Source organism: Catharus ustulatus, chromosome 4 (genome assembly GCF_009819885.2).
Source record: "Catharus ustulatus isolate bCatUst1 chromosome 4, bCatUst1.pri.v2, whole genome shotgun sequence".
Classification (NCBI taxonomy): domain Eukaryota; kingdom Metazoa; phylum Chordata; class Aves; order Passeriformes; family Turdidae; genus Catharus; species Catharus ustulatus.
Window position 1 is genome coordinate 28934352 of NC_046224.1, and position 12950 is coordinate 28947301.

At 41.8% G+C, this 12950-nt stretch overlaps 1 protein-coding gene across 1 annotated transcript in view; it reads left to right on the forward strand.

Moving 5' to 3' along the window:
• Positions 1 to 2270: 2270 nt before the first annotated feature.
• GNPTAB (N-acetylglucosamine-1-phosphate transferase subunits alpha and beta) overlaps positions 2271 to 12950 on the forward strand; it is a 39833-nt gene continuing 29153 nt past the window's right edge. The window contains 5 exon segments of the mRNA XM_033058412.1: positions 2271 to 2420; positions 6870 to 6955; positions 9438 to 9557; positions 11166 to 11207; positions 12453 to 12658. Of these exon segments, the coding sequence (XP_032914303.1) occupies positions 2304 to 2420; positions 6870 to 6955; positions 9438 to 9557; positions 11166 to 11207; positions 12453 to 12658 (571 nt within the window). The 5' untranslated portion in view covers positions 2271 to 2303.

Consider the following 12950-nt stretch of genomic DNA (forward strand, 5'->3'; position numbering starts at 1 on the left):
ATATTCCAGAACATGGCTTTGTCTCCTTTTTGCGTTTTATTTTGTTTTGCTTGTTTTGGGCTTTCCTGTGTTTACTTTTAACCTGGTGACAGTATTGCATTTAGTTTAAGTAAGTTTTTGATCTCCATTTCTGTGATGCAAACAAGTCAAAACCTTTTAGTGTCTTTTTGGAAAGAAGGATCTGGTTGCTCCTTTTCATGCACCTGTTTCAGTTTAAATATATATTCCTTGAGCGCAATAAAGGTCAGATACAGTGCCATCATGTTTTGTTCAGCACCTTTTTATATCTATGTGTCTATTAGTATGCTTTGTCTGACACTTTATAAAATAACTTAAAGATTGTGTGAATTTTATCCCACTGGTATCATATGGAAGTATTTATTAGTTTGTATAAATGTATCATTTCACATTTAGCACTAATTATTAATGCAGGTCTTGAAGTAATTCCGCTTCCCCTGACAGGTTTTCTGCTTGACATTGGTGATATATATCTCTCAGCTTCATCTTTTCAGAGCATTCAGTTTCGTTTCTGCATTTACACTGGATTGTTGACCAGAAATAGGGGGTTTTCTCGAAGTCTGCACATGTGCTATACCTCAGTTCCCAATGAAAACCTCCATCTGCTGACTCAGAATACCAGGCCATCACTGGTACTGCTGGCACTGTGCTGTAGACGATGGTAAAGAGAAGTTGCTAGGCAGTAATAATATCTGAGTAATAATAGTTTAATAACAATAGCACAGTGCTTGAGCAGGAGAGGCAGGCAAGGGAATATGCAAAGATTATATTCCCCTGGGGTAGTACTTTGGTCCGTGGGTGAGAACATGTGAAGGAGAGAAAAGTTTAGCTAGAGTCTTCTGTGTACCAAGACGGGAATGCTGGGTTATCACAAAGGGCCAAATAAGAATTACCAGGCTGATAACACACCACAGGAAGAGGAACACAGCACTATGAGGTAGGCTTTGAGGGGAATTTGCCATCCTGTCCCATGGCCCATTGCCAGGAAAATCCACAAATACCAGAGCTTTATGTCCAAAAAAGAGACAGATGAGGCCCACAACTTTATTTGAATAAAAGGAGCGAGTCCACCAGGGTACACACCCGCGGGGTTTGTTCTCTCGAGGTTTGGGAGGGTGCAGCCTCCTTTCATCCTAAACTCCCAGCAAAGTGCTGCCCTCTTCCTTTCCCCACTGGCTGAGGTGCAGGGAAGGTACAGTCCTCCAGAACTGCCTACCACATATCCCCCCGTGAACTGACTATTTTACCCCAGAGTTCAGAAACTCAGGCTTGTGCAGATCCTTGTTAGTTTTAGGAGCCGAGCTGTCCAGGCTCTGCACCAAACCTGCTGCCTAAAGCCAGTGGGGACAGTAAGCCCCATTGCCAAGACGTGAACACCCATACCTTCAGCCATCAGATTGGAAGGACAGGAGCTTTCCTCTCACCCTGGAGAAAGACAAAATGCTATAACACTGAAAAGTAAGTAGGAGCAGGGCTCAGCGGCTTGGGAAAGACGTTCCAAAGAGCTGTGCCCTCTTGGACATTTCCTACAGTACAGCCAGGTGTAGTCCTTCCACACCGCCACTGCATAAACATACGGGACAAAGATCTGGAAAGGGTCAGGCATTGTTAATTCACACAGGAAAGATAAGATCACAAGGATGATGTTTGTGAGTCCCAAAAATCACTGCAGAGAGTTTTAAGAAATACCTAGAAGGCCTTTTGCTGCAGGGATAGGCTAGAGAGACAGGCACTGCTATGCTTGGCCTCTGGCAGGCTCTGACAGCCCAACACTCTGCCCCGGCCCCCAGCGGTGCCCCTGCCTGACCAATGCCCAACAGCGATAACAGGAGCGCCCGTCCTACGCAGGCTGAACTTCATGGCAGAATCCAGAGTGTGCTGTCAGCTACTCATTGCTAACTAGTTTCTTGTTATGCTTTTTCCTCAAGAGCTGTTCTCGAAGAACTCCATCAGTAACCCTCTCTAGCCTGTTGATTTCCATTCCACGAACCCATCTCCGCACTTCTGCGCCATAACACGCACGGACTGCGTAAGTTAAATGCCAGCACGCAGCTCGGCTGTATCTAGGTGCTGTCCGCAGGCCCTCAGCCATGGGAACAGCCAACTCCCGGCCTCCGTGAGGGCCGGGAGCGCCGCGGCCCCAGCGCGGCCCCGCCGCCACCGCCAGGCGGCGCCGAGCGCTGCCGGAAGCGGGGCGGGCGCTGTGCCGGCGGCCCCGCCCGGCGCAGGCAGCGCGGGGAGCGGGGCCGGGCCGGGCCGTGCGGGGCGGCGGCCGCCGGCGGGCCATGCTGCTAAAGCTCCTGCAGCGCCAGACCTATACCTGCCTGTCGCACAGGTATGGGCCCTGCCTCTGCCTCGGCGGCCTCGTCCTCATGATCGTCTCCGCCCTGCAGTTCGGGGAGGTCAGTACGGCGCCGCGCCGGTGTGGCGTGGCTGTCCCCCTTGCCCTGCCTGCCTCCCTCCCTCCCTCCGTGCCGAGCCGAGCGGTGCCGGCGGGACAGGCGCAGCGCCGCGGCTGCGCGGCCCCGGGGCGATCTGGGGCTGTTCTCCCTCGGGGGAGCTGAGTTGTGTCGTCCCGCGAGCAGCGAGCTCCCTCTCCGGGCGCCCTGCGGGTGACAGCTCCCGCCCAGCGCCGTGTGCCCCGTCGGAGCCGTGCCGAGCGGCGCTGCCGCAGGCCCGCCGTGCCCGCGGGGACCGCCCGGCTCTGCCTCGCAGCGCAGCCCCGCCGCCGCCCCGCTGCCCGGGCCGCCCTGCCCGCCCCTGCTGGGCTGCGGGGAGCGCCGGGTGTCCCCTCGGGGCTGAGCTGCGGTCCGACAGGTGACACAGCCCTGCGGGCTCGGGCAGCTGCTGCTTGCTGCTCTTGGGCAAGTCTCTTCCACTTCCCTCATCAGGTGACTTGTTAGTGCTGTGTTTTTGTTAGAGTCTTTTAAAGCCTGTGCTGGATGTCACCTTCGCATGTCGGCTGGGAGTGACAGACCCTTTCCCCTCTCTGGAGTTTAAGGAGTTAAATGTATCCTCCCTCCAAGCTGCGCAGCGGAGTCTGCTGTGCTCGCTGCTTGTTACTTAGTTCGCTGTCATTATTTTGTAAATGATGCAATGTAATTGCACTTTTTTCTAGATATGATTTTACACGGATGTGTTGAATGTTTAAGTCTTCATTTCACATTGTCTTATCGATTTGGTAAGTCATCAGTGGAGGGATCTGGAGAGGAAAGAATGAATCCTACTTCAGCGCAGTGTATGTTAATGTAGTGAGGAATTAGGGAAATCAAGTGTTTTTGTCACTTGAAAGGATGGCAATGTTCCATACAAGCAGACTGGAATTTCGTGTTCTTTTTTTGGTTTTTTTTTCCTTCTCTGATTTAATTTTATGATCTCTTTCAGATACAGGGGGGAAAAAAGAAGAGCCTTAACAAGTATTATCTGAAATTGTTGCATGTACCACAATCTTTGTGTACCAGCACATCTTTGCATAAAGTACTGATCTCTGTGGTCTTGCAGGACCACACGTTCCTGAAACACTTCAAAACCATCAACAAATTGATTGTGAAGTATTCACAGGCACCTGTTTGTACACTATTATCAACTTGGATTGGTGTAGTTTTCGTGGTGCTGGGGAACTGACATAGTTCTGCATTTCTTCGGAATGAGGACTTAAAGCCCAATTTTAGGATATCATAGAACTTTGAAGGTTTTTAAAAATATTTCAGTAGTTGTCTAAGTTATCACTGATTTTGGTGAGAATCAGTTGAAATCACTGCTCAGGTTTTCCTACTAAATCTTAGTTTGCTGCTTCCATCCCTTTGAAAGCTACTTGGAAAGCTTAGATGCAATTTAGAGAGAGAGCAGAAGAACTGGAAGTTTCATGTAGGAGTAGATTTTCCAAATTATATGTGAAGAAGAAAGAAAAGTACCCAGTAATTTAAAAACAAAAAAAACCCCCCAACTAAACAAAAACACCCAAACAGCTAAAAACCACCACCAAAACACCTGCACTTTTTTTTTTTTTTTATTTTATTTTCCAGGGTGATAGATAAACCTAGTAAGAAATGTTTGTATGCATCTTGCTTTTTGCCTTTGTATTTTGGTAAACAGTGGTAGTTCATTGACTTAGGAGAGACAAGGCTTGTGAGAATGAATACTGTTAGACCTCTTCCGACAGCTATGATGGTAATGGAAAATGCTTCTCTTCTTCAGTACAGAATCTACAAGATAGCAACTAATAAAAAACTATAAAGCTGTCCGGGAAAGGAAACCAAGAAATCTTTCTAGAAATTTGCAGCTTAACCACTTTCAGCCATCTGCGGGAAGCTCAAGCAATAAAAAGCAGCATGAGGCAGTGCTTATCAGACCCTGGTGTCTGAACAGCATTTGCAGTTCTGCTTTTCCCCCACCCCTAGAGCCAGCTTTTTTTTGTTCTAGCAGGCAAAATTAGGTCTGATTCTTAGGTTCATGCTAATACCAGTACTATTGATGGAGTAAAAATGGATGGTTAGGCTAAATAATTTGAGATTGGTAATGATGTTTTCACAGCCAGAATCTGCAAATTAGCTTAATCTGAAGGAAAACCTTGAATGAAATAGGACGTTGAACATGAGTGAGAAATATTTCTGTAAAAACATACAGGGCAGCCAGTTCTGAGGCAATACTGTTCCCTGTTTGTAAGATGAGCTTTAAGTGTTAGGGTAGTTTTGATTATAAACCCTTCTTGGCCATCCTTTTGTAGGTGGCTCTGCTTTTTAAGATGTTTTATAACCAATACATGCTAGAGCCACTGCTATCATGTCTGATAAAATATCTCCCAATAGGCTGTTTCTCCCCTTGCTTTTTAATGTTCCCCTGGTGGTTTTATAATACCAGTATGTAAAGCTGAAGCAGAACAGCCTCCAGGCGTTATTGCACCATGCATAATGTGTCAGGAGGAAACAGTTGCAGGGAAAAAATGTATCAGGTAGGAAGAGTTTTTAACTTTGTTCCTTAATGTGTACTGAAGAGATCGGTCCTTTTTGGCTATAGTTATCCAAAAGACAAAGAAAAAAGGCTGGAATGATTAATACTGTTATTCTGGAGAGACATATTATTCATATAATATATTCTTACTCAAATGCTTCTGTATTTCTTCTAGACACAGATCAGTCACAATGTGTCAATTCATCATTATCTGTAGGAGTAAATGTTTCCATGTGGATATGAACTTCCTCTGTGGGCTTCCTATATTAAACCTGGCATTTGGCAGAAGGACTTAATGACTTGTGCATTAAAAAGCGTAATAGTGTGGGGTTTTAAGACAATTCCTGACCTTGGTATTTAAGGGAGAAGATTTTTATGCCTACCTGGGCAATCTATGTCCTTAGGTGCTGATTGATCTTGGTTACAAAGAGACCATTTGCAACTCTGGCGGGAATTGCAGTCACCCAGGCACATGATGGAACTTCTCTGTTCGATGGAAGGCTTTAATTTGTTTTAGTGTCACTGAGGGTAGAGTGATATGTAACCTCTTAAGAGGGAGGACGGTTTGTTTATGGTTTTGAAGGTGACCTTAGAGAAATTATATATTTCATAGTTCCCACAATACAGGAAATAAGCAATAATAACATTTAAATCTAGGGAGAGTGGTGTAAAGTAGGTACTATAAGTACTATGCTTTCCTGGTTTTCTTTCTTTTTGTTTTGTTGTTTTCATTTGTTTGTTTGTTTGGAGTTTTTTTCCCTCTCCAGTACATACAAATATGTATTTATCCCAGTAAATGAAGCCACCATGCCTTCAACTCTAAAACAGCATAAAATGCACTGTAAAAGATGTCATATCAAGTTTATCTCAGAGGAGAACATATGTTTTGTTTTGCTTCTATCACAAAATACTTGGACTTCTTTGTTACGTCAAAGCATATTTGCAACTTCTAGTGTTGAAAAATTGTGGGTTTTTTTCCTGACTGTTTGTTTGCAAAGCTCAGATTTTGGAGGTGTGTACACTCAGTATATCCTGTATGAGAGCAGAAAGCGATGAGCAAAATTGTGCTGGGGGTGTGTGTGTGTGTGTGTGTGTGTGTGTGTGTGTGTGTGTGTGTGTGTGTGTGTTAAGGATTTCCTGCTTGTATCAAAGTATATTTGATTTAGGTCTCAGTTTTAGGAATACACTCCTGAATTTTTGCATGCTAAGAAACAAGGGGGAGGTGACCTAAATAAAAAACAGTTTAAAAAGAATGTACATAAGTCATGAAATCCTTTGTTGCAGAGAAAAGCAAAGTTTTTTTAAATTATACTCTTCAGTTCTGTGTCTGCTGCCTCAGTGTCATAATTTAGTTGGGATTGTGGTCTGCTCAGTTGTTCATTAATGCATAGATTGATTTGAATTCAACCGATTGTGGTTAAACATTTCAAAAGATGAAAATTAAATGTCTAACTTTAGAAGGTGGTGACATCAAGTGGTTTGTCACTGTCAGGTTGGACATGACATACGCGCACACACTTGAACAGAATAATAACGGTGTCCTCTTTATTCTGTGTGTTCTCCAGTTTATATACTCCTAACAAAGTGTGATTTTAAGTCACTGACTACATCACAACAGCTTATTATATTCATTGGTGCAAAGCAATTAGCGTCAATATATTTGGCAAAAGTTTTGTAAAAATTTAATAAGGCACATATACACATTTACTTATGCACATAGCCTAACTACAGAAATCCTTTATGTATCTTTTAAAATCAGTTTCTGTGCTAATGGCCTTGTCTTCTTCCTTGCTACGGATAGACTCAGAATTCATCAATTGCTGTTTCTTCTACTAACTCAGTTTGGCTTACAGGCCAACTGTCAAGCCTCTCCATAGTGGTTTTGGTTTTTTTCTTTGCAGGTTGTCTTGGAGTGGAGTAGAGACCAGTATCATGTTATGTTTGATTCATACAGAGACAACGTCGCTGGCAAATCATTTCAGAATCGGTGAGCTTTACCTACACTTGACACCATTGCACATTTTACTTTCTAATTCAATATTTAAATAAAATATATTAGTTGAAGTAACATACTGTTGAGTAGAACCTTATTGTATGGGCTCTAAATCTGCAGCAAATTTTAAACTTAATGAGTGCTTAGTTTATGTATAATCTCCCAGTTTGGAAGACTGGCTTTTGAAAGCTCTAGTTGTATAATAAATTTACATTTTAGATGTGTTTAGTTCATCTGGTCTGTAACGAAACATCAAAAAGGTGGCAATGTTCACAATGAAGGGAAGCCATTACATTTTCCAAGCTAAGTTAGGAAAACACTACTACTGTTCCCATGTGCTTAACATTTCAGTATTTAGTGTTTTGAGAAGTTATTTTTAAATTACCTTATGTTTTCTATGATGTCTTATGAGGATCATTATTTAGCAGAGAAGTCACAAAGCTAGTAAGAAGCTTTTAAAAGCTGAGTGCATAGGAGAATCTCTCACAACAAGTTGGAAACCAAGTCATATGGGTTATTTATTTCAGTTGTGTTAACTGCTATATGACTTCCCGTGGTTTCGTCATTCATATCTGAATAGCCATGGGTCTATTGCTCAAGGAGTAAGTGGACTGTGAGTTGGTAGGTAGAAAAAAGCTACTTGACAGGTATTACCTGATTCTTAATATTGATAGACTTGACTGGGATAAAAACTAACGTGAAAGCAGAAGCTTTAATCTGCCTTGAGGTTTGTTGCATCATGGAACAGTAGAAATGATCAGATCAATTTCTATAAAAGCAGAGTGATGCAGCTCATATGGATGAATCACTTAATGTTTACATGTTTTAACAGAACGGAAGTGAAACATGTCAGTTTGGTACTGTCACTACTAAAATACCTGACTTTGTGATAATTAACTGGAGCGTTTTTATAAAACCCTTGACTTTTTCCAAAACAATACCATGACTCTTACTATTGTGGTGTTGATATAGTTAGTTCCCATTTCTGCAGTTTCCTTACTTCATTTTGGTTTTGTGAAGCACTCCTTTGTTAGCGTTCGTTTCTGTGGATTGTGAGCAAAACATTCAGTGCCAGTAAATTTCTACTCCTCTGAAGGATGTTTTAGTTCAAAACATGCCTTGTAAATGAAACAGAAGTTAGTTATCTCTGGAGACAAAAGTGAAATAATTGACTAGATAGGTAATTGTAGTCAGTAAATTGACTTCTATTTTGATAGAGGGGTAGTCTCCTGCAGATGTGAGAGGCTTTCTGGGTGGTGCTGCTGGGGAAGGCAGCACTGCTGTTGAGATGTTCAAATTGTCTCAGAGTGCCCCACCATTATTCTCTGAGAGTTGTAGCTGTTAGGAAAAGCGGTAAATTGAGTACAAAATGTTCCTGCCCACTGTGCTGTGACGAGCTACTGGCTGACCTTTTACCAAATTTTGTGCTACAGTTGTTGAGTCTGAGCCAGGAGAAAATGAAGCTGGGTGCAAGCTCTCTGCATGGCATGCTGTGTAAGAGCAGGTGGACAAAATACCTGCCTGTAAACTCTGTGTCTCTTTGAATACTTTTCGAAGGATGCAGTGGGTGGAGAGAGAATATCTTCAAACCTCTCTAATGCTGAGATCCAAGGGGTCACAGGATGATGTTTTCCAGTGTTTGCTAGGCCATTACAGTTTAGTTTTTATTAAATAGCTTGACACTGGGACTTTTGAAAATAGTATTTGGGGTATCTTCCTGCTATATGGGACTCAGATTCACCTTTGGCAGTAGCCTGGAGTAACTGCAGGCACAAAGCTGTGGGCCTTGGAGAGATTATCATTAAAAAAATAGGAAAAAGATACCCAAACCCCTTCCTTCTGCCTTATGCATGCTAGGAAATCTGTAACTCCAGAAACAGCTCCAGGATATTCAGTTGTGTCGAAAATTAATTTGTCTGCCATGTCTGAAACTATGTACCCAAACTAGATCGTTGTTTTGTTAAATGCCCAGTTAACGTAATCTAAGAGAAATTCCTGGGATAGAGATCAGTCCTTTGGCTCTGTGCAATTAAATAACAGTAAGTATGATTTAAGTTTTGCTTCATGCTGTCTGAAGTTGTTGGGGAATTAAGAATGTGCTCAGATCTTGGTAATGACTTGAAAAATATTTGATGGATTTGAAGGAGATATGCCATGAGTTTGGGTCAGTGAAATTTAGAGCATGAAGTTAGGATTTCTTTTAATTAATGAACCACTAAAAAAACCCAACTTTGTGTCTTTTTAGTAAAAACCACTTTGTGTCCTGTTATTTGGTATCTGTGCTGTTTTGTTAAAGGCTTGTGTATAATTAAGACATTATATATATGTAGCTAAAGAGAGTCTTTTTGCTTTGTCTTGTTTGCAGCCCAGTCACCAAGTATTTCTGTTGTTAGACAGAAATTGCTATTGTAGGATGCCACAAACACTTGTCATGTAATATTAAACAGCTCATGTAGCTTTCCTTTGAATTATGTAGGCTTTGTTTACCCATGCCAATTGATGTGGTGTACACCTGGGTGAACGGCACAGATGTAGAACTGATCAAAGAATTGCAACAGGTCAGGGAACAGATGGAGGAAGAACAGAAAATAATGAGGTAATACTCTTCTATATTTTTTCCCTTTAACTGACAGCAGCAATCTAATGCTGTACTAGTTTTCTTCGTTGTTATTTTTCCCATGTTACTCAACATGAAAATTAAAAGCACATTTTCTCACTTCTTCATTTGATTATTCCCAAAACCTTGTTTCAGTTCTACTTTTAGCTGTCAAGTACTCTAATTAGAAATTTGTTTAAGATAAGCAGTAATTAAAGCTGTCCCGTCATGAATTTATAAAATGCCATGTGGAAAACTGTGCATTTTGTATGTAATTTTGTATTGATTTCTATAACAGTATGTAAATAATAATAATAAAACTATGCCTCAAATATACAACCTCCCTTTTTTGTCTCCCCATCCCCCTGGTATTTCTTTTTATAATAGACTTCATAAGATCTTAAGCATGTTTTTTAAGTTCTTGTTTTTACATTAGTTAGATTATAGTCTCACAAATACTAAAACTGAGAAACGGGAAAATAATTTCAGCATGTTATAAAGGTTCTTTATCTATGGAAGCAAAAACATGTATTGCTGCATTTATTGCTGCAGATTGTGCTATAGAGTTCTGCAAAATTACTAATCTAAACCTTCAAACACAGGCTGCTGCAGATACCTTGGATGATGTCTTGTAACCATTGATTTAGTTTTTGATAAGCAACTCTACTCACATGATCTGTTTTGGCCAGTGAATATGCTAAATGGAAGGACAAATCTATATTTTAAGGGTTATAATAATTTAATTCACACTAATGGGAAATCCACAAGTTAGTGGATTGGTCTGATTTTTAGCACGCTATGTCTTGCAGCTTGGGTACAACTGACAGTATGGTATCAAGGGAAATTCTTGATCTTTTCTTTGTTACCTAAACACTGGAAGTATTGAACTTTAAATTCATTGACCTTAAACATAGTCTCTACTCTGAAAAGCTTTCAAATTTGTGCTAATATTTTCCTAGCAGTTCATATAGCTAATATTAGTGGGTTTAGCTTTGTCATCACACATGCTGTGATTCCTGTTTCAGGAAGGGAAAAACACATGCTTTTTTTCATAACACTGATTTGGAAAGTTGAGATTAAGCTTGTGAATAAGACTGGTGTCTATACCGTGTTTGCTATCTTCAGGGACACCTGGTTCCCTCCCATGTAGATAATTTTTTTCATGTCCTTTGAAATCAATGAGCACTGCTATAAAAAGAGCTGTTTCATAGATCTTATCAGAATATTTATGTTAGGCAAAACAATCAAGTCAACCTAGTTTCAGGTCACTTCATTCTGGTTTCTTACCAGTGTTTCTCCCATCAAGATCACTTTTGTTAAGTAACCTACTAACGCCATAAATTCCTGCTAGCAGAAAGACTCCTGCTGCCACAATTCTCAGCATAGCCCTGAATTTTTGAGCTCCACTCTGCACGTGAGAAGTGAAGGGCACATGCTAAACTGTGCTCACCCTGGCAAGGCCAATGGCAAGGCCTTGGCAGCTTTTTATCTGGATTATTGGTGCTTTGACAATGCAATTCCCTGACGCAATTTACAATCTGAAATTAGACTCAATTCCTTACTGTCAATTCAGTGTTATTTAATATCCTTGTTTTAACTTTGTCATAGGGAAATCCTTGGAAAGAATGCAACAGAACCAACAAAGAAGAGGTGAGTTCTTGGGATTTTTGGGAGTAAATTGGAATAAATTATGTTCTAGTCATTGTTAGCTGAAAACAGATGCTGTTTGGGGGATGGTTTGGTTTTCTACAGCCTATGTACGCTTTCCTATGTCACTTCAAGAGCTCACAGCATGATAATATTTGTGCTGAATAAAAGTAATACTGTTGTGACGTATATGAACAGGTTTCTTGTAACAGTTTCTGGAGTTGGAATGCATATCTCTATCACTGTTTAGGGTTAGCTCCTGTTCTGAGTATGAAAAAAAAAGTCATGCTTTTGAATCTATAATAAAACTCCAGGTATATATGCATTAAAAAATTCGATGTTACTTTCACCTGTGATTTGTATATATGGCACTGCAAATAGTTGTCTGTAGAGGGTCCACGTCTCTTGTAACTCTGCTGCCAGGAAGCAGCAGGACCAGGTCTGTCCCTGTCATTTGTCTTGGTCCTTTTGTTATTTAGAAATCTTTATAAGGTCTCTTCTGTGGGCAGACTTGGAAATCTTGGAAACTTTTGAAAAAAACAGTTACTGGTCAGATATTTGCTTTCTGCAGGAAAATAAATGTGTTCTTCAAAAATTTTCCCTTGCCACAGCAAATTTTACAAGTACAGTAATTTCACGATTACAAACCGCGCTGGATTATAAGCCACACTTCTGTTCGCAGCGAGGATCCGTGTGCAACTTTCACAAAGTTGCCAATTAGTAACAGAATCGCGGGATCGCGGGGTTTACTGGCTTGGCTTGGGACCAGGCGGACTTGGCCCGCTTGGGCCTACTGATGAGGCTGGGTGGCCCAGCTTGGCGCTGCCGCTCGGCGGGGCCGCTCGGGGCCAGCCCTGTAGCACTGCCGCTGCCGGACTCACTCGCCCCCACCCGCCACCTGCGCTGCCGCCACATTTGCTTGCCCTGGCCCTGCGCTGCTGAGCTTTCCCGCCTCTGCCGGCCCCTCCGCTTCCAGGGCCGGCTGGGCTCCAGCTCGGCTTGGGGCTGCTGCGGGCTCGCACTTCCAGGTTGGCAACTTTCAGAACATTGTTCATATATAAGCTGCTCCAGATAACAAGCCGCACTTCTGGGTTCAGACCAAAATTTTAGTCAAAATGCTGCGGATTATAATTGTGAAATTACTGTAATTAATCAGATTTTACAAAACCTTTTCTCATTGCATCCAAGATTGACTTTTATCTTAAATTGTTTAGTGGTGTTACATATACCTTTGGTATTTTGCTGTAGTGAGAAGCAACTGGAGTGTTTGCTGACACACTGCATCAAAGTGCCCATGCTCATCCTGGATCCTGCGCTGCCTGCCAATGTCACACTGAAAGACCTGCCGTCCGTCCATCCTGCTTTACAAGCTGCTAACAATATGTTCTTTGTAGCAAAACCAAAAAATCCTTCCACCAATGTGACTGTAATTGTTTTTGATAGCCCTAAGGATGGTAAGAAGCTCTTTACCAGATTCCATCCAGTTTTCTAGAGCAAGTTTTTTAGTAAGCTGTTGTGAATTATTTTTGGGGTTAGTTTTCTTTTCCTCCATTACTGATTTTGATGCTGATTTTCTGTTGGACTTTTGCAAGTCATTCAGTATCTCTCTTGCCCTCAAACTGTTTCTCTAAATGATGACATTAATGATACTGTTTGCTTGCCTCCCAGACAACTGATTACAGATGATTAGAGTTCTGTTCTTTAAAAAGCTATTGCGAAACAGATTTGATATCTGAATATCTGTGT